The following is a 27,355-nucleotide window of genomic DNA, read 5'->3' as shown; positions in this document are numbered from 1 at the left end:
GGACAGCCAGCCCTTCACACCACCTGGAACGCACCACCCCGACTGCCTGCTCTGAGAGCCACCTGCGGCATGTGGTGCGGTGCTCGGGCAGCAATTTTTAAGGTCCAGGGCACCAGCAGTGGGAGCAGCCAGGATTCCCAGGCCCCTTTGAATTGCTGGGCCCCAGGTCAACTGCCCCCTTTACGTCCCTGCTCTCTCGTCAGCGGCCTACTTCCAAGGATCATCCATTCTCCATCGTCTAGTCAGTCCTCCCCCTCTTTGCCGAGCCTGTCAAAACAGACCCCTATTGGGAGAGGGGAGGGAGAGATGTATGTGTCGTCATTGTGGTCTTCTTTTTTCAAAAAACAGTGTGTTTACGCATCCACCAGGAACTGGAATGAAAGCACCATCCTGCCCAATGATGTGACACAAGTGACTGTACCCACTAATAGTGACTGTCTTCCAGGGCTGAGTGTGTGAAGTTGGAAAATAATAATAAAGTATATCCAGCTTATATAAAGTATATCCAGAAAGCTGTGAGGCATGGTCCATATCATTCTCATCACATTTCTTTCAAAACACGTTTTAAATTAGCAATACCGACTGCAGCAGGACTGCTCAACACCTGCTTAATGCAGCATAATGATGGACCGACTTAATACACTATGCTAATTTTCTTATATTTTATCCTCTTCCAATTAATTAAAGAATAACTGAAGCTCTGTGTGTAAGAATATATAAGTTGTGCAGCTTCCCAAGGTCACTGTGCCGTTTCAGTTATCAATCCAAACCGGTTTTCGGTTGTGATGTCAGTGGGGAAACAAACTCTTCAGAAACAGAACCCTGAATCCCTATCACCTTATGCAAGTGGCTGAGTGAATGATATAACACCTAGCTAACAGGAAGGGAATTGGATGTCATAGTTGGAAATCCTACAAAATCAGTAAGGATCTAAATTAAAAATAAAGGTGTGTTGTGTCTGTATAGTTTTAGCAACTTTGTAGCAACTCGAGTCAAGTCTTCTATATCTTCTGGGCATCTTCTCCAACAGTCTCCCACAATATTCTTTCTAGCAAATTAAAGAAGCATGGCTTGGAAAAACAGACCGTAAGTAGATCCTGCAAATCTACAAGTATCCGCATCAGCAGATGTGGATGAAGATATCCCTGGCTCATTTTTGTGGATGCAGATGCAGATGAAGATGCAGTCACAAATTTTGTTTCAGCTCAGGGCTCTAACAATCAGGTGGATAGAAAGCTGGCTAGATCGTCAGATTCATTGAGCTATAAACCTGACAAACTACACCTCAATGTCTAGTTGGCAGTCGGTGTCAAGGGCAGTGCCCCATGAGTCGGTCCCGGGGCTGGTTTCGTTCAACATCTTCATTAACGATGTGCATGATGGGATGTATTGCACCGTCAGGAGGTTCACAGATGACGCTAAGCTAAGGGAAAAGGTAGCTACTCTGAAGGGTAGGGGTAGAGTCAGGACAAATTGGAGGACTGTGCCAAAAGAAATCTGATGACATTTAACAAAGACAAGTGCAGAGTCCTGCACTTGGGACGTAAGAATCCCATGCACTGCTACAGGCAGGGGACTGACTGGCTAAGTGTCAGTTTTGGGGAGTATAGTAGACAAGAAGCTGGATTTGAATCAACAGTGTGCCCTTGCAGCCAAGAAGGCAAATGGCACAGTTTTAAGGTCAGTGACAATGATTTATTTGGGGTTAGTCCTGCTTTGAGCAGGCGATGCTGGACTCAATGACCTCCAGTGATCTCTTCCATGTCTAATCTTCTATGATACTATGATCTTCCATCTGATTATCGTAGGAAGGTTTCATCTAGTATTTTACAGGGAACTGACAATTCTGTGCTGGGCAGGGAATGGTAGGAACATGCATATGGAAAGGCAGCTGTTACGTTCTCTCAACAAGATCAGAAGAATATAACCCATCTGCACCACTTCCTGGGAAAATACCATTACATCCATGATTTTTGGATATCAAAAATCCACCCCTCCACAGCCTGGCTCTTTAGCACTGATACATAGGAGAAAGCAGAGTGCAAAGTAGCCTAGACCTGTGTTTTTCAACCTTATTTTATAAAGTACCCCTTTAAAAAAAAGTTATAAGTACCCCCAGTACGTACAGTTTTCAGACACGCAATTTTTTTTTCTATCATTGCAACACATTTGTTTAATCAACTTAATCGTAGCCAGGTGGGCAATGAAATTTTGGGGTGTAAAAAGTACAAAAATAATAAAGCGCTGTAAAACTTAAAAACAAAATTTCAGTTTTCTCCAAATTTCAGTTGTGCTGACGTACTCCCCAGACTTTTCTCAAGTACCCCTACGGATTCTCGTAGCACTGGTTGAGAAACACTGGACTAGACTGCACCTGTGAAATTAACACTGACGTATGCCTGCAATAGGGTGGCACTCACCTCACATGAGCGCCTCCGTCTGGCTGAGTGCAGGTGCCTGCTCTGTCTCGCTGTCAGCACTGAAGGCCACGTCAGCAACTCAGCACTCCGGCCAAGTTACACCCTGTGTATCACAAATACCTTCTGGGGTACATACCTAACCAGGGCCCATCCCAGTCCCCTCTGCTATTGTCCCATTTCTGATTCCTCACTCAGGAGCAAATGGTGCCTTCAGGGCCTCTCCTCCAGGAGACAGTTTCTTGCCCCTAGCTCAGGGGGCTTTCCCTCAGTTCAACATAATTTCACACTAGCTCCCCACAGAGCTCTCTGTGGTGCTGCTGCCCCCTTAGCCAGCCAGCCAGTCAGTCTTCACTTCTTCAGGGCTCCAGAGACACTAAGCTAACTCAGGTACTGCAGATCCTTTTATAGGGATTCTATGACCTCTGATTGGCCAGTTCCTTCATAGCCACTCTAACCTCCTGGAGGACTTATCTATGGCCTTTTTTTCTGGGGTGAGGTGGGGTGGGGCCAGACCACAGGGTCTCCGGCAGGAGGCTTTAGGGTTTGGTCCATCCTGTCACAATGCCCCACATGTCGGAATGATTGTCTCTATCCTTTACCCCAAGGAGATCACCTAAGCTGTCCTTCGTCTCTGTCTAAAAATTTCATTTTGATGGGAGATGGCCCTTTTTACATTGTGGGCCACCTTTTCTACAAATGTACTGGGAGGACATCTACAAACATGGACTATACTAACTTCAAGACACTGTAAACTTATCTTATTTAGGTAAGTCTTTCCTGAATCATTATTATCCTCTCAGATGATGATGATTTTAGTTGTACATACAGATGGAATATCCAGATCATTGGGCTGGACATATTTTAATTGTGTTTACTTGTGTACAATACTCAAGATGATTTTACTAGCAGAACCTAAAATAAACACCTAAGTATACCTCAGAGCAGCGATATCCCAAAGTACTAATTTATGCAACACACTAGAGTGAACTACTTCATAGTTGGTTCTGCAGGAGGCTAATCCAATGGGGTATGTCTACACTAGAAAGTTAGTTCGAACTAACGGACGTTAGTTCGAACTAACTTTCCTATGCGCTACACTAGCGCTCCGCTAGTTCGAATTTGAATCGAACTAGCGGAGCGCTTAGTTCGAACTAGGTAAACCTCATTTTACGAGGACTAACGCCTAGTTCGAACTAGCTAGTTCGAACTAAGGGCTGTGTAGCCCTTTAGTTCGAACTAGTGGGAGGCTAGCCCTCCCCAGGTTTCCCTGGTGGCCACTCTGGGCACCACCAGGGAAACTCTATGCCCCCCTCCCGGCCCCGGACCCCTTAAAGGGGCACGGGCTGGCTACGGTGCCCGTGCCAGGTGCAAGCCTGCCAGCACCCAGCTAGCAGACCCTGCACCTGGCACGGCACAGAGCCACCCACCCGATGCCCCCCAGCCCACCCCCTCTTGCCGGGACCAGGCTGGCGGCTCCCGGGAGCTTGCCCTGGACCGCAAGAGGCGGGCACCTTCCTGGGCTAGTGCGGACATCGTGGACCTTGTCCACGATCTCCGCACTAGGCACAGGAAAGTGGCCGTCTAGGGCAGGAGAGCTGCCAGCCTGGCCACCCAGGACCAGGTGTGCATGAAAATCAAGGGGGTCCACTGAGACCCCCGACACTGAGCCCTGAGCTTACAATGGCCGTCCTGGGTCAGACCAAAGGTCCATCTAGCCCAGTAGCCTGTCTGCCCACAGCGGCCAACCCTAGGGACCCTGGAGGGGATGGACCGAAGACAATGACCAAGCCATTTGTCTCGTGCCATCCCTCTCCAGCCTTCCACAAACTTTGGGCAGGGACACCACTCCTACCCTCTGGCTAATAGGACTCCATGGCCCCAACCTCCATGACTTGATCTCACTTCCCTTTAAACTCTGTTCTAGTTGTAGCCTTCACAGCCTCCTGCAGCAAGGAGTTCCACAGGTTAACTATTTGCTTTGTCAAGAACCACTTTCTCTTACTAGTTTCAAGCCTGCTACCCATTCCTTTCCTTTGCTGTCCTCTAGTCCTTCTTTATGGGATCTCAGGAAGAACTTTTCTGAATGCACCCTCTCCACCCAACCCCTGCTTTTACAGACTTCTATCCTGTCCCCCCTCCGTCTCCTCTTTTCTAAGCTGAACAGTCCCAGTCTCTGTAGCCTCTCTTCATCTGGGACCTGTTCCCAACCCCTGATCATGTTAGTTGCCCTCCCCTCTCCCAGCCTTTCTCTTCCCCTCTCCCACCTCCTTTTCCCAGTCTCCCCCAGTTTTTTTCAATAAAGACAGAGTCAATGTTGGAAGAAACGTTATCTTTATTTTGTACATCAAGAAGAAGGGGGGCTAAGGAAGGGTAAGTGGAAGGAGGTGAGGGAGGAATGGGGTACGAGCCCCCGATGGGGAGGACTGGGCTGGCTCTGCGGGCTTCTGGGGGTGGAAGCTCTCCTGCAGCCCCCCAATTACTCCCTCTCCCCAGATGGCAGCCTGCGGCAAGTGCAGCCGGGCTGATGGCCGAGTGGTGTGATGTGCCCAGTGTGGGCACTCAGGGCACTCCAAGCCAGAACTTCTTTGCAAGCGGGGCACCCCTTAGAACTGTGTGTCCGGGGTGGGGGTCGGGACCCTTTAAGCGCAGCCCTCGGCTAGCCTGAGACAGTATCTCCATGCTCTAAGTCCTCCTTTTATGCCCTGCCGGCACTGCTTCCGGCCATCCTTAAGCCCTGTTCAGAGTCCACTCAATGTGGACTTACTAGTTCGAACTAGCAAAACGCTAGTTCGAACTAGTTTTTAGTTCTAGATGCGTTAGTTCGAACTAGCTTAGTTCGAATTAACTAATTCGAACTAAGTTAGTTCGAACTAGCGCTGTAGTGTAGACGTACCCATGGAGATTTTCACTGGATACTGCTGTCAACTCATGCCCACAGAGAGGTACAGCTTCTAAAATGTAGTATCATCTTTCAATTTCATCCCTGGAAACAAAACTAGTCAATGACTTTCTGTATCTTAGGGTACGTCTACACTTGCTCCCTAGTTCGAATTAGGGATGCAAATGTAGCCGACCGAAATTGCTAATGAAGCAGGGATTTAAATATCCTGCGCTTCATTAGCATAATCTCGCCCGTGCGCTATTCCGCTTGCCAGTGGATTTGAACCAGGAAGTGCGCTCCAGGACGCGTTAGTTTGAATCAAACACCTTGGTTCGAACTAACGTTACTCCTCATGAGTAACTAATCTTACTCCTCAAGGGGCTGATTCGAACTAACGCATCCTGGAGCACACTTCCTGGTTTGAATCAGCTGGCAAGTGGAATAGTGCGTGGGCGAGATTATGCTAATGAAGTGTGGGATATTTAAATCCCCGCTTCATTAGCAATTCCAGTTGGTTACATTTGCATCCCTAGTTCAAACGAGGGAGCAAGTGTAGACATACCCATTGGATGTGTCTACATTTCAGGGTTTACTCAAAATAAGCTACTCAAATTGAGCTACGTCAATTGCATATCTTATTTCGAAACAGCTTATTTCAAAATAGGGAGCGTCTACACTGCATTTATTTCGAAATAGAGCACTCTTCCTCCGACTTCCCTTATTTCCTCGTACAATGAGGGTTACAGGAGTCAGAGTAAGAAGTCCTCCAGCTTGACAATATTTTGACACTATTTTGAAATAACTGCCTGATGTGTAGACACGGATTAAGTTATTTCGGAATAGCGCTAGTTATTTTGAAATAATGTTGCAGTGTAGATGTACCCTTAGTCATCTTCACTACCATCCAACCAACTTGAGAAGAAGTTGTGTGTGCATTAGGGAAGAGATATCCCCACGAAACAAATAAGACTCTCATTTAAAACACTGAACCGTATCTAGTTCTTATGTCTGTACAAAAGCAGCATGTATCCCCTTCTCAAAGACACAGTATGTCGGACCACAGTGTGAACATTTATCCTCTTCTTGTACAGTAAATTGCATCATACGTTTTGCCTCACTAATATCCAAATCCATTCCGATAAAATTAGCTTAAGCCAATTAGAAGATAAAGTATATCTCTTAATCAAATGTTCTGATTCATTCTGAAGCCCTACCTATAGGTTCATTCTTAGTTTACATGTGCATAAGTTTATGATTGAGAACGTTGTCTGTTCACATCGATTTACTGGTGAAATTCAAGCAACTGAATTTTTCAAAAGCATGAACTGCATTTTTAAAAGGGACAAATGAATTTATATAACTCAGTCAAATCTCTGTAAAAAAAAACCTTTTGCCACTTTTTGTCGTCATATTTATAAAGATATTTATAAAAGGCAACTTTGCGTTGCCTTTTAGTAAAAAAAATACAGTAATGCTGCAATATAATTCCTTTCATTGACCATTACCATGTGAAGAAACTACATATTCTTACATAAAAGAGCAAAATATTTAATTATTAAAGTAGGAGAGGTACAGTATTTCCTTGTGCAAGCTTATTGGCATTAGCCATTGACTGCTGATGGAAACAAAGGAAGCAAGAAGTAGATGTGTGTATAGAATAAGGTGGGTTGTCCAACCTAGCATTCAACAACATATCTGGGTATTTGGTTGCCAGATACTTTCACAAAAAATACTGAACATGGAGGGAAAAAAATGGGTTGAGCAAAAGATAAAGATATATCTAGATCTAGATCTAGATGCGAGCCAATACCAGACACCGGGCAATATCTGGGTATATTACCTGTAGTGATAACCAACCAGTAGCAGAAAGATCAGCATTTTAGTCCTACACTGTAATCTTCTCCAAACACCATGTTTTCGAATGCCAGGAAACTGTATCTGTCCCATGTCTCCCACATGCTGGGTTTGATCCTCTGATTGTCATGCACACAAAGCTCTGTCTGCACTAGCACCAAGACCACTAACACTATAGAAGATGAGACAGAAGACATGTATAAAGACACTGAATCCTACACTCTCATTCCTTTAGCTTTCATCAGAGACTATATGGATTGTAATTCTGCCTTGCTCTGCCTGTTCCAGATGTAAAATATACCTGAAACTACCCCTCACATCTAATGGAGATGTCACAATGCCAACAATGTAAAATTAATATTTGTTTTCATTTTCTTCAGTGTGTGGCTAACCTAATGCCCACTCTGAGCTTCCGAGCCTGCTGGTAGGGAAAGATGCTGACCTCAATCTGGTGTATGGCTTCTTCCCGCTGACGGATGGCCTCCAAGTCCTCCTCTGTGATTTCTGAGAGCAAGGCTTGATCCTGACTCTGGTCCTTCCACATGCTATCTCCTCCGTTAAAGATCTTTTCATCATCAGCCAGGTCGGAGAAGGGGGTCTTGGGACTCTGCTAAGATGGGAGAAAGGAAGTAAAACATGGTTAGATTGAGCACTGTGGTTGCTGCCTTACGTACCAGGCACATCATGCAAAACACAGCTCCGTGTACCAGATATAGCTCCTTTGGAATACCCCACATTTAGGGAAATCCCTCCTGCCCTGACTTGCCACGCCACCACACTCTTATTCTTATTTACATCGCAGTACCATTGGAGATCCAAACCAAGATCAGGGCCCTGCTGTGATAGCTTTTGCATATACAATGAGACTCAGTCCCAGCCCCAGGGATGTGGCAATATAAATACACCAGACAGATGGAGGGTAGGCAAAGTATTATCCCTATTCTATAAATGGGGCATGCAAAGGGTTAAGTGACATGCCCAAGGTAACAGGGAAGTCTCGGTAGAGCTAGGGATTGAATTGCGATCAAAGACCCAACGCAATGCCTTAGCCACAAGACCATTCTTCTCACTCCCCAGATAGGCCCTAATCCAGAAAGCACTTATGCAGGCATTAAAGTTTGAGCACATTATACGTCTCCAATACCCTAAAGTGGATTAGACACTGTAGGAAAGCATATACAATTTCCTTCCCTCAAGACTTTATAATCTAATATACAGTACAGGAGTTACCAGCGTATACCACACCATATGCATGATGGGCGTAGGAAGGAGAGCTGTAAGAGTCATAACAAAATGCAATTATCGATTTGGGCCACTCCTGGTTCCATTTTGGTTTGCTTTTTGTGTTAACTCCCTTGCTGTTCACACAACAGGTGTTGTTGGTTTTAGGAGGTGTTTAAGTCTCCAGTCTTGCCACCCGTTACACCAGGAGTCCTCAGACTTCGTTACATGACGACCCCCTATCTGACAATAAAAATTACTACTTGACCTCTGAAGGATGGCCCAAAGACAAATGCTTTCTGACCCCATGCCCTGGGTGGAGGTGGGCCAAAGCTGAAGTCCAAGGGCCTAAGTTCCAGTAAGGGAGCCTGTAACCTGAGCTCCACCACGCAGGGCTAAAGCTCTTGGGTTCAGCTTCAGCCATGCACAGTGGGATTCAGGATTCGGCCCTGGCCATTGATGTGTTTAAACAGATTATGGTCCATGTACATGATACTCATGTTCTTCCTATTACACAGACTGGTGGCATGAGTTAACTTCAGAGTCACTGAGGAGAGCTCTGTGATTCTGCCTCCTTGACATCTTGCAAACAAGCTACATAAACGAGGGATCTTGTATTATAGGATGTGTGCTGGCTAGAATTTCCTGTAATATGTAAAAATGGAGCTGTGCTATTGTTATGCTGGATACTAAGATCCATTTGTTGCATGCAACCCTCATACAGTGGGTTGAATGAGGAAACCCCTGGTTTTCAAGCTGTACCAAATGGAAATTCACAGCCAACAGAGACAAGGACTTAACTATGTAGAGCCCTGGCGGATACAAAGTTGGTAGCTGCATCCACATCTGCATCTGCCAAAATGATCCGCGGATAGTCGCATCCACATCTGTGGATGTGGATATTATGGCTATAAAGCAGATATCCACAAATGTTCAGGATTCTACATACAAAATGCATATCTTCAGTGCAAAAATGAGCCATGGATTTGCAGGGCTCTACAAGCATGTACAGAAATCTAATTTGATTTAATATTTTGGATTGGGAATTCAGATTGGGTTTTTCGTGCATTTCCTTCACATTTGGAATTCTGTTTGCTACGGTATTTGTAAATATTATATCTATAGTCAACAAAATTGTAAGTGAGGCATTCCTTTATCTTCCACAGTCAAAGGTACAATCGGAGATAGGCTTAAAATGAGGCATAATTTCTTGGTTTCCTTTACACATGTTATTTTTCAGTATACAATTGAACAGGGTGAGAGATTTTATGCTATTTGAATTTTGTATGTAATTATTATTTGAATTCTTTTTATAAAATTTTAATGGGAAGTGTCTGAAGTTGGTCTGCTGTTGAAATTTGCCTGTGGCAGACTTCTGTCAGTGTGTATCTTTAAAACAAACATTGTATCTCCAAGATATTGGTAACGGGGTGAAAAAGTTCAGCACTTCTGCGACGCTGGGTAGTTTGGAAAGCACATTTTTAGGACTAAGGGTCATTTTTGTTTGTTTTGTTTTGTGATTCAGCATATGGAAAACTAATGAACAAACAATCGCCAAGGCACATTCTCTACATCGGATAAAATCTTCTCGGCAGGATAAAATCTTTCTGTTGGCAGCGAGAGTTTTATCAGGTTTTATCCCACACATAAGAAGGTTCTATATGCAACTCTTGATAGAAAAGGTTGAATCTGGATAGATGGATAGAAGTTCTGTCAGTAGCTGTACAAAACTGAAACCCAGTCCAGGTTACATAATAGTAACAAAACCTAGCATTGGTGTGCAGGCTACACTCGTGAGATTTCAACAGAGTCACTCTGGATTCATATCTATGTAACGGAGAAGGAAATTTAGCACACATAATCAAACTATAAACTACAATCAGCAAGTTGGTCCATGGTAACCATTTAAATCTGTAATCCAATGGGAACTTTGTGTACACCAGGTTACAAACCAAACTCTGCCTCTTTCTCTCTTCAGAATATCCTGTACAACTACAAGGAACAGGACCCCCATGAGGAGTCACTCACACACAAACCTCTTCTCCTGTAAGGTATCACAGCTCATCTAAAAACATAAGAACAGCCACACTGGGTCAGATCAATGGTCCATCTAGCCCAGTACCCTGTCTTCTGACAGTGGCCAATACCAGATGCCCCAGAGGTAGGAAACACAACAGGTAATCTTCACATGATCCCTCCCCTGTCACCCACCTCCAGAGAAACAGAGGCTAGGGACACCATTCCTAACAATCCTGGCTAATAGCCATTCATGGACCTAACCTCCCTGAATCTAGTTCTTTTTTGAACCATGTTCAAGTTCTAGCCTTCACCACATCCTCTGGCAAGGAGTTCCAGAGGTTGACTGTGCGCTGAGTGAAGAAAAACTCCCTTTTGTTTGTTTTAAACCTGCTGCCTACTAATTTCATTTGGTGACTCCTAGTTCTTATATCATGGGAATAAGTAAAGAACTTTTCCTTATTCACTTTTTCCAAACCAGTCATAATTTTATAGACCTCTATTGTATCCCTTCCTCCCCTCCCCCACTTAGTCTCCTCTCTTCTAGGATGAAAAGTCCAAGTCTTTTTAATCTCTCTTCATATGGGACATGTGGGATCTAAGGAACTTTTTGGCTGTAGCATTTGCACGAACTGCAAACTCGCCAAAAGAGAGATATTTATCTCTTCTTCTGCACTATGTGTATACATCTAAAGAGTTGGACTAACTGTCATGAGGATAATCCCACTCTCATTAGCATGCTTGGAGATTAACAGTTAATTGTACTTGGAATAATGAGGCCAAAATGCCTGTATAAAGAACATTAAACTAATCTACTGCAACGGCCCAAAAGACCATCACTTACAATAATATTAGTTACAGTGTTGGAATGGTGATTTTTGTACTACGTATGTTGGCATGGCAAACAGTCCAGAACAAAAATGACGTGGAACAGCCAGCTCTTTCTTCCCAGCTGCAAAATATAGCTAGATTAAAAAGCCATAAATTAGATTAGATTATCTTCCTCAAACCATCCTTCCAAAACAACTAACCTTGCAGACTCAGAACGATTTATAGATGTATCTTGTCAAGCTGAAGCCCAAAGCAATTACAGGTAGAATAGCCTCAGGCAGCCACAGAACAAGTGGCCTGGGACTTCTAAATCTTTTAGAAAAGTGAAATAGTGATATTACAACTTTGCATTATCTTTCATACAGAAGAGGGTAGCAGTGAATGGTAACCAGAGCGCTGTTATCTTATGAGCAATACTTTACCATGTCAAGGGGGAAAAAATCCAATCATAATCTAACCGTTCCATGCCCTCCTCTCCTACTCTGTATGACCTTTATTAGACAGTTAGAGACATTAATTTCAGCTCCTAAACTACAGTTGCTTTAAATAATAGACCGTCCATCTGTAGTATTTGCAGTTTCCACATGCACAAATACAGACGTCACTCCAAGTTTTTGAACTACATAACTATGATGATGATGTACCACTGTCAATTGAGAAAAAAATGCACATCATTTGTTGTAACTAGCATTTTTCTTAGGTTGGTATTTTGAATACTACTGTAACCACGAGGCATGGATTTGAACCTGGGCCCTCTGGAGCTTAGTGTAGGAGTGTCTGCAGCTTGAGCTATAAAGACTGTAGAGCTCCCTTGTTCTTATCTCTGACCGGATGTGGTCTAAGTACCACCACACGGGACAGTGAACTACACTGGGGCTACATCTACACTGTAGCATTTTTGAGGAAGAGGAAATGCAAATGAAGCACTCATTATTATTTCTTGTGCTCTCATTTGCATAGTCTTTTCTGATCTGTTTTGCGGAAGAGGTTTTGGCAGAAAAAACCACAGTGTAGACAGGGCCATTTTGCGCAAAAAACCCTTTTGACCAAGATTGCTTTTCCCTCAAAAAGGCAGGTATACAGGATCTCGAGCAAAAGGAGAGACTATGCAAATGAGAGCATGATAAATGCTAATGAGCACTTCATTTGCATTTCCTCCTCCGCAAAAATGCTACAGTGTAGACGTAGCCTCGGTGCGTGGGTTCTATCAACACTTGGTCAAGTTTAGACTAGAATGAGGGAGAACGAAAGCTAAGCAAGAAATAAATCACCGGTTGAACTGGTTTTCTGTTCTATGACAGTACTTGCAGCAATGGGGGGAGTGAAAAAGTGGGAGGTATTTGTAATGTCAGTTTGTATTTCAGCATCTCTTTGAGCTTAGCATTTTTCTTCTTGACATCATGTTGCCTACAGAAAGGCTTATTAGTTCTATGGAATGCTGGAAGAGACTTGGTAACAGAACAGCTTATTTCATATCCCCACTGCTTTCTTCTTTCTTCATGATCTTGATCTCACAAGAGGAGTAACGTTAGTTCGAACTAAGGGTTTTGGTTCAAACTAACGCATCCCGGCGTGCACTTTCACTTTTGAAACAGCTGTTCAGCGGAGTAACACGCTGGCGAGATCATGCTAATAAAGCGCGGGATATTTAAATCCCCACTTCATTGACTATTTCAAATGCCTACATTTGCATCCCTAGTTCGAACTAGGGTGCAAGTGTAGACATACCCCTTAGAGACTAACAAAAAATGTAGATGGCACTATGAGCTTTCGTGGGCACAACCCACTTCTTCAGATGAAACTGCCAGTACAACCTTTAACTATCATTATCATCTGCCTTCATCCCACTCAATTCTTAGCCATGTTCTGTAAGGGGGAAAAAATATGACCTGCTTCTATTTCTAGTCTTCTCTCTCCCTTTATTTGAACGCTTTATCTACAGTGCCAACAGATGGTCCTGCAGCAATGTGACTGATGTGGAATAATAATGATGAGCAGAAAGCCATAGACATTCCCTCCTCTGCAGCCTCATGGTAATGTTAAAAGAAACCATTTCATTTAACAAGCAACGTTTTGATCACCGACATCCATGCACACTTAGACTCCATTGAGTTTGGTTCTTGTGCTGTCACCCGCTTCAAATGGCATCTGGATAATATGCAAAATGACGCAGGTCAATGTTTCCTAGGTTTGTCATCAATGTGAGTGTTGGCTGGTATTTTTATTGCATGGCCTCACATTTTTGAAATCTGCTTCTGCTCTTTCCTGGCTGTCTGAATTATATCCTCATAATTCTTAGACTCCACAGCATTCTGCCCACTGGTAAAGTTTTCCAGCTGCCATAGATCAAAACAGCATAGCACATCTCTCCTGTGACCGGTAACAGGCAGAAAGCCATGCCACGTACAGCTCCCTCTCTGAATTTTGCATGCAACCATCATTTTTTTTCTAGGTACCAATTACTAGGATTACTAGGAGCATCATGGTTGTCTAAGAGCTACATTCTATGCAACTCCCAATGGACAGTCATGCTTTCGGGTGGTTAGTTTGGACACTGACTATAGAAAAAAAATTGAAAAAAAGAAGAAATAATGTCACTGGTCTGTTCGGTAGTATGGTTAATTATGGGAAGAGGAAAATCTTTCATTGGGATCTGACGGGGTCAAGAACCAAACTCAACATGATTTCCAGTGTCAGGAAGTTCCAAAGGTCCATAAATGAAAATGCCCTGCCCTTGAGAGATTCTCCTTTAGCACAGCCACAAAAACCCTGCTGTTCATAGGATTCTTGGAGTGAAAGGAGAGGTGGAGGGATTAAAAGAGAGCAGGAGGTGGATGATGGGAAAGCAAAGAGAAACAAGTCTTCTTCCAAGTGACTCTTTTCCCATTTCAGAGAGGGAACAAATGACCAAGACAAGATTTGATGAGTGCTAATCCACATTTGCGGAAAATGGACAACGCACATGGAATTAATACATCAACACCAAACAAATGCAATGGCAGGCTATGTTCTGTGATGCACAACGAAAGAATTTGCAACTATTAGCCCTCAGCAGCTGACAATAGTGGGTCTGGAGCTTCCATTTAGGAAGGAACAATCAGTTTCACACATACAGAATGGGAAGCAACTGTCTCGGAAGGAGTATGGTAGAAAGGGATCTAGGGGTTACAGTGGACCACAAGCTGCATATGAGTCAGCAGCATGATGCTGTTGCAAAAAAAGCAAACGTGATTCTGGGATGCATCAACAGGTGTGTTGAGAGCAAGACACGAGAAGTCATTCTTCCGCTCTACTCTGCGCTGGTTAGGCCTCAGTTGGAGTATTGTGTCCAGTTCTTGGCACCACATTTCAAGAAAGATGAGGAGAAACTGGAGAGGGTCCAGAGAAGAGCAACAAGAAAGATTAAAGGTCTAGAGAACATGATCTATGAAGGAAGGCTGAAAGAATTGGATTTGTTTAGTTTAGAAAAGAGAAGATTGAGGGGGGACATGATAGCCGTTTTCAGGTATCTAAAAGGGTGTCATAAGGAGGAGGGAGAAAACTTGTTCATTTTGGCCTCTGGGGGTAGATCAAGAAGCAATGGGCTTAAACTGCAGCAAGGGAGGTTTAGGTTGGACATTAGGAAAAAGTTCCTAACTGTCAGGGTAGTTAAACACTGGAATAAATTGCCCAGGGAGGTTGTGGAATCCCCATCTCTGGAGATATTTAAGAGTAGGTTAGATAAATGTCTATCAGGGATGGTCTAGACCAGGGGTCTCCAAACTTTTCAGCCCGAGGGCCGCATTAACTATCAAACAGCAGTTCGGGGGCCAACTACACACTTGAGGTCCAAATAAAAAACAATCAAAACATGGATGTTATTTTTAATTATTAATTTAATATTATTTTATTCAGTTATTATTTAATAACACATTGATACACTACACATGAACACCTGTATTAGTGTGAATGGTGAAATTGTTTCCTGGATGCCAAAATAGCAGACATTTCTGGCTTTAGATTTGTTGTCCCTAACATCAACAGTGACCTGAGATTTTCCGTAGACAAAAAGGTCTCCACGGGCCGGATGAGAGGGCCTCGCGGGCCGGATGCGGCCCGCGGGCCGTAGTTTGGAGACCCCTGGTCTAGACAGTATTTGGTCCTGCCATTGGGGCAGGGGACTGAACTTGATGACCTCTCGAGGTACCTTCCAGTCCTAGTATTCTATGATTCTATAAAATTCTCCAGTTCAGGACCAGTCATGTCCCGAGGGTGCCGGAGAAGAGATGTCCAACCTGCACTACTATGCACAAAACCTCAATTGGTTTTCTTCAGGACATTTTCATTCATATTAAAATAGAAACAAAAGGTGATAAAGGGAAAGGGAAACCAAGTGACAGATACCTGCAGAGAAACAAGAGACACCAATGGAACCGAACTGAAAATACAGCTTCTCTCTGACTTACGAACCGGTTACGGACCAAGCATTGGTCGTAACTCAGTTCGTTCGTAAGTCAGACCTATTGAGTTACACGCGACCGCGCTGTTCGTACGTGCGGATTGCATTCGTAACTCAGGATCCACCATTTATGACAGCTTTGGTCATAACTGCATACGGTCGTAAGTCGACCGTTCGCAACTCGGGGACTGGCTTTACTGGAAATTTAATTTGGAAATACCGAGCTACTCAGAATTCTACCACGCAGCCTGTCATTATGCTTTGCCCTTCTCGCTCCGAGGTTTAGCATCCTGGGCTGGAATGCAGAGCCCGCACAAGTACTCTGTTTTATTAAAACTCAGGAATGGCTGCAATTACACTGGCCAGTTTTGTCTTACTGTTACTTTGTTCTCGCTCTGCTGTATCCAGGCATTGTGGGCAGAGGCTTTTTTATTATGTGTCTGTACAGCACTAATCACAATGGGGCTAATCTATGATTGTATACCGTGGCTCCAGGGCATTACAAAGAATGATTAATTGGCTGCATGAAAAGGCCTACCCTTCTCACCCAAGATCACATTTTTCCAAGTTTTCTTTCCCTTGGTACACAACATCTTCCAGACTTGGCTGGAATATATGCAAATAGTCTTGTACAGATTAGGGAGAAGGGAACATACATGTAGCTTGCCTTTAATCTTCTGTCCAGCCAGAGACAGTGAGATACTCTTAGTGCCAAACTACAATATGGGAATGGGGCAACAGTTGATGTAGTACATCTTTGACCTCCTTCGAGGTCTGCAAAGCATGTTTAAAAAAAAAGGTAAACAGGGGGCATAATGAACCTGAAAAGTCTCCCCTCTGGAGGAAGCTAATCAACATTTATTGTGCTTGTGGCATGATGTTTGTGTGCAGCATGGTGATGCACAAAAGACATTCCCGGGTCAATCTCAGCACAAGATCAGAAAAGTTTAACAAAACCAAAGCAACAAAAGAAAGAAAAATAGATACACCTCCTTTTCAATACAAACAATAATACAGCCATTATTGACACACGAGAGTTCAAAAAAGAAGAGCTTAAGATCATAGGCAAACTCTATCATAAATGTATATTTGTAGCCAAAATGAATGCAAAGTAAAATACAAATGTGAAGTATGAATATTGCTCAACTGCATAAAAGAACAACTCTGACACTGTTTGCCATGGAGGAGTGAGGAGAAAACACTTTGCTTCTTAGCTAATTTATTCAGTGTAAGTTCTTTAAAAGGCAAGAAGTTGTTAATTTTTTAAATGATAACAGAACGTATGGGGTAGGTACATAGGAATGCTACACGGACCGGTTTCTTTTCCTGGTATATTCCATATTATATTTGCATTATATGATCATCAAGATGGTGACCTTCAATAGCTAACTCTTCCGCCCAACAGTCCCAGAATGTGTGATGAACAAGCCGACATCCTGACGGTTTCTACTAGGGTTGAAAAACTATCAAAATGTTTTGCAGTATAATAAATTCTGAAGACGGTAAGAGAGAAAAGATCTTGAAAAAATTCTGTTCAGTCCCTTGGAAACTTATGCTCACCAACTAAGTGTTTGGAATGCATACGTCCTCCCAAAGAAACTCAAGGAACCAGCTTGCCTAACTGCATTGTAGATATCTGGTCTGCAGATGGATTAGGGATCATGATTTCATTGCCTTTTGATAGGCTCACATATTATTCTTATTTCTGGTGATGCTTTATCTATATTGTTGAATTTCTGCAGTTACAATGCTTGGGGGCCACCTTTCTCAGCAGCTCTATTTGAATTGTTCTTACTGTAAGAACTTTCCCTTCCCTCCATCCTTTCTCTAAATGTTTCCTTCTTTAGCTTCAGGTCATCAGCTCTAACATCAGATCACCCAACACTGTAAACAAATTACCCATTCCTCATGTATATTGTCACATTGATGGTATTTAGAACCTGCAATCATGCCTCTTCTGGGTCTTTGTTCCTAGACTACATACATTTAGCTCCCTCGTTTTCTCACCTGATGTATTATAGTCCATCCTTTGTGTTTTTTCTGCTGTCCTTTTTTGTGCTCAATTTCCTTAACATCTTTCCTGAACTGTCGGGACCAGGGCTCGACTATAAGTAATAACCTGGAGTGTTCGCTCCAGCACTCTAAAGCTTATGTCAGTTTCTATACTTCATATTAGCAACTTTCATCCATAAAATTCTAATGATTTTGCAACCACTAATGCGTGCTCTCAAAACCCACCCCAAGTATGGCAGCTAGTGGTAACAAGCTTATTATCTTTTTTCTTAGCATATGGGCTCAATTTATGAGTTAAAAAATGTTGATTCCCACCTCCCTCCCTCAAGTGGAGTGCCCCAACAATCTGTTCTAGGGCTGGTTTTGTTCAACATCTTTATTAATGACCTGGATGAGGGGATAGATTGCACTCTCAGCAAGTTTGCAGATGACACTAAACTAGGGGGAGAGGTAGATATGTTGGAGGGCAGAGATACATTGGAGCATTGGGCCAAGAGAAATCTGATGAAGTTCAACAAGGACAAGTGCAGAGTTCTACACTTGGGACGGAAGAATCCCAAGCATTGTTACAGACCAGGGACTGACTGGCTAAGTAGCCGTTCAGCAGAAAAAGACCTGGGGATTACAGTGGATGAGAAGCTGGATATGAGTTAATAGTGTGCCCTGGTAGCCAAGAAGGCAAATGGCATATTAGGGTGCATTTGGAGGAGCATTTCCAGAAGATCTAGAGGAGTTATTATTGAGGCCACATCTAGACTATTGTGTCCAGCTCTGGGCCCCCCACCATAGAAAGGATGTGGACGCATTGGAGAGGGTCCAGCAAAGGGCGACCAAAATGATTAGGGGGCTGGATCACATAAACTATGAGAAGAGGCTGAGGGATTTGGGCTTATTTAGTCTGAAGAAGACTCCCCTCCTCCCCACGGAGTGTGTGCTGTGACTGGCAGCTGGAAACTGTTGGCTTCTAATTAAAGTTTGAAATCTAGAAGCCTCTGCTGATTAGCTGAGCCTTGGTAGGGGAAGGGTCTATCAGGCAGTCCAGGGCTTTATAAAGCAGTGAGTCAGCGAACAAGTGATTGCAAACAGGGAGTTTAGAGAGGGAGTTTGGAAGGGGAGAGGGAAGGGGGCAAGGTACTGTTGCCTTTCCTTTAAACCCTTTTTTAGATCAGCAGGTATGGATGGTGATAGCTCTGCTGTAGTTACCCGCACAGCATGTGCCATGTTTGTCTTCCTCCCAGAAGAAAGAAGAGATTTCTTCTGTACTAAGTGCAAGCTGATCGCCATTTTTAAGGAAAAAATTAGAGGACTGGAGGCCTAATTATTGACCCACCACTCGATCAGAGAGGATGAAGACTTCCTCGATAGAAGGCAGCATTTAATCCTACAGGCACAGCAGCCTGAAGAGCCAGAGAGGGCGGTACAGGACGAGGAAGAGAACTGGCAGCATGTAACTTCTAGAAGGAAAAAAAGGCCAGCACAGGAATCTCCCATTCCTACAGAGGTAAGTAATCGCTTTCAGGCTCTCTCCACAGGCTCTGCGATGGTGAATGCTTTGGAAGGGACCTCACAAGGAAGGAATCGGGAGGGAACCCCTTCTACTGGAAGATATGGGATGCATAGTCCTAAAGATGGGGGTTCCATGACTACCACACTCAAAAGAAGAAGGTAGGTAGGTGGTGGTGGTCAGGTACTCCCTCCTAAGAGGGACTGAGCCATCCATCTGGACCTGGAATCTCGAGAGGTGTGCTGTTTACCGGGAGCTCGAATTCAGGATGTGACTGAGAGTCTTACAAAATTGATCAAACCTTCGGATCGCTACCACTTCCTGCTTCTCCATTTGGGAACTAATGATATGGCCAAGAATGACCTTGAGTGGGTTACTGCGGATTATGTAGAGTTGGGAAGAAGGATCAAAGAATTCGGAGCGCAAGTGGTGTTCTCGTCCATCCTCTCTGTTGAAGTGAAAGGACTGGGTAGGGATTGTCAAATTGAGGAAGTAAATGCGTGGTTGCGCAGGTGGTGTTGCAGAGAGGGCTTTGGTTTCTTCGACCATGGGACTCTGTTCCGGGCACAAGGATTGTTAGGAAGAAATGGGATCCACCTAACAAAGAGAGGAAGGAGCATCTTCACGGGCAGCCTTGCAAACCTAGTGAGGAAGGCTTTATAGTAGGTTCATTGGGGGGCGGTGACCAAAACCCTGAGGGGAGGAGGAAGTCAGATACCGGGAAGAAATTCAAAGAGGAACGAGCAACAAAGGAGGAACCCTGACTTGAATGGAGAGGGTAGGGCGATCAGCTGCTTATCAAAGGTGTTTGTACATCAATGCGAGAAGTCTGGGTAACGAACAGGAAGAATTGGAGGCCATGGCCCAGTTCAAGAACTACAATTTGATTGGGATAACAGAGACTTGGTGGGATGACTCGCGTGACTGCAGCACTGTCATGGAAGGGTATAAACTGTTCAGGAAGAACAGACAGGGAGAAAAGGAGGTGGAGTTGCATTGTATGTAAGAGAGCACTATGGTTGCTAAGAACTCCAGTATATAGAGGGAGAAAAGCCTGTTGAGAGTCTATGGGTCAAGTTTAGAGATGTAAGCAACAGCAGTGATGTTGTGGTTGGTGTCTGCTATAGACCGCTGGATCAGGTGGATGAGGTAGATGACGCTTTCTTCGGACAACTGAGAGAAGTTTCCAGATCGCAGGCCCTGGTTCTCATGGGGGATTTTAATCACCCTGACATCTGTTGCGAGACCAATACACCAGTATGCAGACAATCCAGGAAGTTTTTGGAGAATGTTGGGGATAACTTCTTGGTACAATTGCTGAAGGATCCTACCCGAGATGGTGAACAGCTTGACCTGCTGCTCACAAACAGGGAGGACCTAATAGGGGAAGTAGATGTGGGTGACAACCTGGGAAGCAGTGATCATGAGATGGTAGATTTCAGGATCCTGACCAAAGGAAGAAAAGAGAGTAGTAAAATACACACCTTGGACTTCAGAAAAGCAGACTTTGACTCCGTCAGAGACCTGATGGGCAGAATCTCCTGGGATGCTAACATGAAGGGGAAAGGAGCCCAGGAGAGCTGGCAGTATTTTAAAGAAGCCTTATTGGGGTGGGAGAGGTCCAGGTTGGAGATTAGGAAAAATTATTTCACTAGGAGGGTGGTGAAGCACTGGAATGGGTTACCTAGGGAAGTAGTGGAGTCTCCATCCCTAGAGGTGTTTAAGTCTCGGCTTGACAAAGCCCTGGCTGGGTTGATTTAATTGGGATTGGTCCTGCTTTATGCAGGGGGCTGGACTTGATGGCCTTCTGAGGTTTCTTCCAGCTCTATGCATCTATGATTCTATGAGAAGAGTGAGGGGGGATTTGATAGCAGCCTTCAACTACCTGAAGGGGGGTTCCAAAGACGATGGAGAGAGGCTGTTCTCAGTGGTGACAGATGGCAGAACAATGAGCAATGGTCTGAAATTACAGTGCGGGAGGTCTAGGTTGGATATTAGGAAAAACTATTTCGCTAGGAGGGTGGTGAAGCACTGGGATGGGTTACCTAGGGAGGTGGTGGAATCTCCATCCCTAGAGGTTTTTAAATCTCAGCTTGACAAAGCCCTGGCTGGGTTGATTTAGTTGGGGTTGGTCCTGCTTTGGGTAGGGGACTGGACTCAATGACCTCCTGAGGTCTCTTCTCTTCTAGTTGCTAGTCTCAAAAAGAAAGAAATTTGGAGCCTTTCCATATCACACATCCTAATTACCGGGGCTTGACGAACGGCGGCAAAAGCTACTCGCCAGCCCCGCAGTGCACATGCACAAGAGCCGTATTACGCATGCGCGCACCGGAAACAAATGGGGTGCCCGGCTGAAATCTACTCGCCACGGGCGAGTAGATTCAAAGCTTTATCGAGCCCTGCTTATTACAAAAAGTTCTACTTGACTAAGACCTGAAGAAGTCCACTGTCAACAATGTAATTACACTGGTGTCACTGATTGGAACTTGACAAACGATGTCACTGATGCTCCACCAGATGGACCAGAATCCTGCTCATTTTCCTGTAGCTGGCTGCATTAGCTCTGCACAGCTAGCAAGTGTACGCCGAAGTAAAACTTCAATTTAGTCACTAAAACCAGCAGGATCTCCCCCTGAACACGTGGGAAGCACATCTCTTCTGTAATGAGTGGACATTTTTACACGGGCACTTTTTAAGACTAGAATGGCATCCAAGCCTCACAATACCCTGTGAGATGGACAAGCGTTGGATTCTTGTGGGGTTTTTTACAGATCAGGAAAGGGTGGCATTGAGAAGTGATTTGCTCGTGGTCACACAATAGCTGTGTCTACATTGGAGAATTGCACTATTGAAGCTCACATCGGTTCAAAACATCCCTATTAGACACCCTAGTTCAAGTGCACAATGTACTGCATCCACACAGTCCCTACAAACACTGAAAAACACAAATGTCCACACTTATCCCATTAAGCCTGGCTCCCTACAGCAGGTGCATAATGACTACGGTAAAACGTGTGTTTGTACCTGCTCACATCTTTCTTTTCTCCTGGAAATGGTTCTATTCTGCGTTAGGCATCACACATGTGTTGTGAGGCTTGGCGATTACACATCTTTGCTGCTATGCAGGGTGTGGGTTCAGAGACAGACAACTGGCCAGGGCAGAGGTTAACACAGGGCTACTTAACACGCGGCCCACGGGTGAGATCCTTTGAACGTGGCCTCTACTGGGAACATGCTCCACAATGACGAGGTTTCTCCTAGGCAGGGTGAGCATTGAAAGACACAAGCGGACGGGCTGGCTGGAACAGACGGGTACAGGGGAGTGGCATTTCTAGCCCTATGGGAGGAGGTGCCGGGAGCGCTGTGGCATTATGGGAAGTGCTTTGTATTCATACCCGTCAGTGTGAAAGAAGCTATTTGCATATATATTTCAATGTAAATGCAACCAGACTTAAGTTGCGGCCCCCGGCACGTGCTGTATCACTGTAGCCCCCAGGGCTTCCAAAGTTGAGTAGCCCTGGGTTAGCAGATACTTCCACAGCCCTACATCCTGCCAGCTTTGCAGGAAGAGAAGAGCAGAACCATTCTGGGTCAGCAGTAGAAAGAGAATTTGCACAAGAGGAGACTGGCACAGTTGAGAACATAGAGGTTAGGCAGCTAAACTTGTTTGGAACAAGGCTGTACCTAAAAGAGCTTCCACTACTGCCAGGAATCTCACATGTGGACATGCAGTGCATGGCACATGCTTTTGGATCCCAATGGTGGCTAGCATGCCTAAGGGTATGTCTACACTACAAAGTTAATTCGAAGTAACAGACATTAGTTCGAATTAACTTTGATAGGCGCTACACATACAAACCGCTAGTTCGAACTTAATTCGAACTAGCGGAGCGCTTAATTCGAACTAGGTAAACCTCATTCTACGAGGACTAATGCCTAGTTCGAATTAAGCAGTTCGAATTAAGGGGTGTGTAGCCACTTAATTCGAACTAGTGGGAGGCTAGCCCTCCCCTGCTTTCCCTGATGGCCACTCTGGGCACCACCAGGGAAACTCTTCTGCCTCCCTCCCAGCCCTGGAGCCCTTAAAGGGGCATGGGCTGGCTATGGTGCCCGTGCCAAGTGCAAGCCTGCCACCACCCAGCCAGCAGACCCTGCACCTGGCACGGCACGAACCAGCTACCCGCTGCCACCCAGCCCTCCGCCTCTTCCTGGGACCAGGCTGGCGGCTCCCGGGAGCCTGCCCGGGTCCGCAAGAGGCGGGCGCCCGCCTGGTCTAGTGCGGAGATCGTGGACCTCATCCCCGACCTCCACACTAGGCACAGGAAAGCGGCCGTCTAGGGCAGGAGAGCTGCCAGCCTGGCCACCCAGGAGCAGGTGTGCATGAAAATCAAGGTGGTCCACTGAGACCCCTGTCCTGGGTCAGACCAAAGGTCCATCTAGCCCAGTAGCCTGTCTGCCGACAGTGGCCAACCCTAGGGACCCTGGAGGGGATGGACCGAAGACAGTGACCAAGCCATTTGTCTCGTGCCATCCCTCTCCAGCCTTCCACAAACTTTGGGCAGGGACACCACTCCTACCCCCTGGCTAAGACCACTCCATGGACCCAACCTCCATGACTTTATCTCACTTCTCTTTAAACTCTGTTCTAGTTCTAGCCTTCACAGCCTCCTGCAGCAAGGAGTTCCACAGGTTGACTATTTGCTTTGTGAAGAACAACTTTCTGTTACTAGTTTGAAGCCTGCTACCCATTCCTTTCCTTTGGTGTCTTCTAGTCCTTCTATTATGGGAACTAATGAAGAACTTTTCTGTATGCACCCTCTCCACCCCACTCGTGCTTTTATAGACCTCTATCATATCTCCCCTCCATCTCCTCTTTTCTAAGCTGAAAAGTCCCAGTCTCTTTAGCATCTCTTCATATGGGACCTGTTCCCAACCTCTGATCATTTTAGTTGCCCTACCCTCTCCCAGCCTCTCTCTTCCCCTCTCCCACCCCCTTTTCCCAGTTTCCCCAAGTTTTGTTCAATAAAGAGAGTTTCTATTTTTTAACACACGTGTCCTTTATTTTGTACATCAGGAAGGGGGGCTAGGGAGGGGTAAGTGGAAGGAGGTGAGGGAGGAATGGGGTACGAGCCCCCGATGGGGAGGACTGGGCTGGCTCTGTGGGCTTCTGGGGGTGGAAGCTCTCCTGCAGCCCCCCAATTGACCCCTCTCCCCAGATGGCAGCCTGCGGCAAGTGCAGCCGGGCTGACGGCCGAGTGCTGTGATGTGCCAAGTGTGGGTACTCAGGGCACTCCAAGCCAGGACTGCTTTGCAAGCAGGGCACCCCTGAGAACTGTCTGTCCGGGGTGGGGGTCGGGTCCCTTTAAGCACAGCCCTCGGCTAGCCTGAGACAGCAGCTCCACGCTCTAAGTCCTCATCTGATGCCCTGCCGGCACTGCTTCCGGCCATCCTTAATCCCGGTTCAGGGTCCACTCAGTGTGGACATGCTAGTTTGAATTAGCAAAATGCTAATTCGAACTAGTTTTTAGGTCTAGATGCATTAATTCGAATTAGCTTAGTTCGAATTAACTAATTCGAACTAAGTTAGTTCGAATTAGTGCTGTAGTGTAGACATACCCTAATTTATCTAATGGAGGACTTGACCAATGAGGCAGTGATGAACTGGGACTGACTTCCACAATAGAGCACTAACCACCAACCCACATTTCCTTTCGCAAGGAAAATCCCTTCTGTGCTGCATTTGCGGCAGAAGAGCAGTTGTTTCTGTCTGGCTTGAGGCAATGTTGAAAACAAAATGATTTGATTCATTCCTTTTATTTTTTTTCACTTCAACGACCTTCTCTTCCTACCACTGATCGAATTGGGTTCCCATCTTGAGGAGTGCTATGTGCCATCTACTGAATGCCCTCATCTCCTACTGCAGTCCCTTTGACATTGGAGGACAGCCCACAAGGATCAGGCTCCTAAGGAGTTAACGATACCGTCAGGATGTGGAGCGATCAAAGCTATATACTGGTCCCTTTCAAAACCACGCTGCTAGAAAACTTTGCTAGATTCCTTTTGCATTTGCTTATCTTTAAGGGTTATGGCCTGGATAGTAGAGCATCTGGTAAATTGATATAATGTGTGGTTAAAGGGGACTAATGGCTATAGTAATTGATTGTTTGATGGATAGCCAGAGAGCCCTTTCAGCATGTGAGTTTCTGCTACAGTCCAAGGCATTTTCATTCTCTCGTTAGCCCGGTACTGATTGCTCACATGAATTATCTCCTTCTCTGCCTGCAGATATCATTTTTCCTAATAAACACTGCATTAGAAACAAACTGGGGGCGGGGGGTGCGGAAGAAAGTAAAACACTTGATACTGTGTCCTCTGAAGAACAAACAGAGTCTACTGTGCAGAGACATTGATTATGGAACGTGTATTGGACAGACGAGAGGGCTTTGTTCCTTCACACCGTATTGCTCAAATGACACAGAGTGGATGAAGCTAAAAGGTCAATTTAAATTAGAAACGGCACCCACGCCAGCCAAGGGAAGTAGTAGTGGGTGCTGAAACGGGGAGGCTGTTATTTCAATTCTGGTCCTACTTCCAGATCTCCCCCCATCTCGCCACCATCCTTCTGAATAAAGGTATGTCTACACTACCACCCTAGTTCAAACTAGGGTGGTTAATGTAGGCAACCGAAGTTGCAAATGAAGCCCGGGATTTAAATATCCTGGGCTTCATTTGCATCTTGCCGGGCGCCGCCATTTTTAAAGCCCCGCTAGTTCGGACTCCATGCCCGCGGCTACACGCGGCACGGAGTAGGTAGTTCGGATTAGGCTTCCTATTCCGAACTACCGGTACACCTCGTTCCACTAGGGTGGTAGTGTAGACATACCCTAAGGCTTTACTCTGCAAGGTCCTGAGTGCCCTAAAGTGGGTCCTCCGGAGCTGGTGGGATCTGTTCAATAGTAGGTAAAGTTCCTGAAAGCAGGACCCTACCTGCCTGACACCTAGAACATTCTTGTTCATGTGTCAAATAAAAAACCTCCCATTTATTATTAATATCAGTTTACACATTTACAACTATTGGCCTTCCTGAAATTTACAGATATGAAGAGCGCATCCTAGGTCTCCAGACCAAGAATCAATCTGGGGGAAAACTTTGTCAAGGGTCAACAGCTATAGAACCCAGCACTAGCTGGAAAAACGAGATGAGACTGACTGTTAATCCCAATTCGTTTCAGAGCTACACACTTAATATGCTGCAAGCTGCTGCAGTTTGTAAATCTGCTTTTATTGAAAAATTGGTGATGAGCAAAATGCATAATGTTCTCTATTAGTCTCCATCTTGTGTGCTTCCCTTGGGCATTGAGATATTCTTATCTTGTTTTCCTAGCTGCTCCTCAAGCATATTTACATTGTCAGTTTCACAATAGGTATCATTATGTCAATAGGAGCAATTTAAACATTAATAGTATGGTTAAGGGCAGAAATGCAACCGATCATATCATGTGCTACTAAACGGAAAACATATGTCATGGAATTGGCTTAATCGTTCTTTGTTCTGGAATCTTATCTGCGCCAAAAATTCTACGGGGGAGGGGGGCAAAGTCAGAGGGAAAAGAGATGAAGATGTGAGAACTGTGACCTGACAAGGAATGAAGGACAGAAGATGCTGATGAGAAGGAAGTGTGAGACAGAGAGCAAAGATAAGGAGGAGTTGCTTCAGCTATGTTAATTGCGCAGCTGGAGTCGATGTACCTTAAATCCCCATCCATGCTGTGGAAGACCTGCAAGAGCACATGCTCCTGTCGGCTTCCCTTACTCCTTGCAGATTGAGGAGTACCAGATATCGTCAGAGCTGTCCTCGGCATTCAATTTAGGGGTCTACATGAGACCTGCTAATGGAAAGCTAGGAGATCGACTTCCGGAGGTGAAGCAAAATACAGGACTATGTAGCACTTTAAAGACTAACAAGATGGTTTATTAGATGATGAGCTTTCGTGGGCCAGACCCTCTTCCTTAGATCAAATAGTGGAAGAAAATAGTCACAACCATATATACCAAAGGATACAATTTTAAAAAAATGAACACATTTTTTTTTAATTTTTTTTTAAATTGTATTCTTTTTTAAAATTGTATCCTTTGGTATATATGGTTGTGACTATTTTCTTCCACTATTTGATCTG

General features: G+C 44.9%; 1 protein-coding gene across 1 annotated transcript in view; it reads right to left on the bottom strand.

The window, feature by feature from the left end:
* Window positions 1-27,355, bottom strand: part of TSNARE1 (t-SNARE domain containing 1) — a 500,475-nt gene that overhangs the window by 80,390 nt on the left and 392,730 nt on the right. Inside the window, 1 exon segment of the mRNA XM_089776145.1 lies at window positions 7,598-7,765. Within this exon segment, the coding sequence (XP_089632271.1) occupies window positions 7,598-7,765 (168 nt within the window).

This window comes from Pelodiscus sinensis, chromosome 2 (assembly GCF_052426305.1).
Source record: "Pelodiscus sinensis isolate ZL-2025 chromosome 2, ASM5242630v1, whole genome shotgun sequence".
NCBI lineage: Eukaryota > Metazoa > Chordata > Testudines > Trionychidae > Pelodiscus > Pelodiscus sinensis.
The sequence above is the reverse complement of the archived record's forward strand: the minus strand, read 5'-3'. Positions and strand labels throughout refer to the sequence as shown.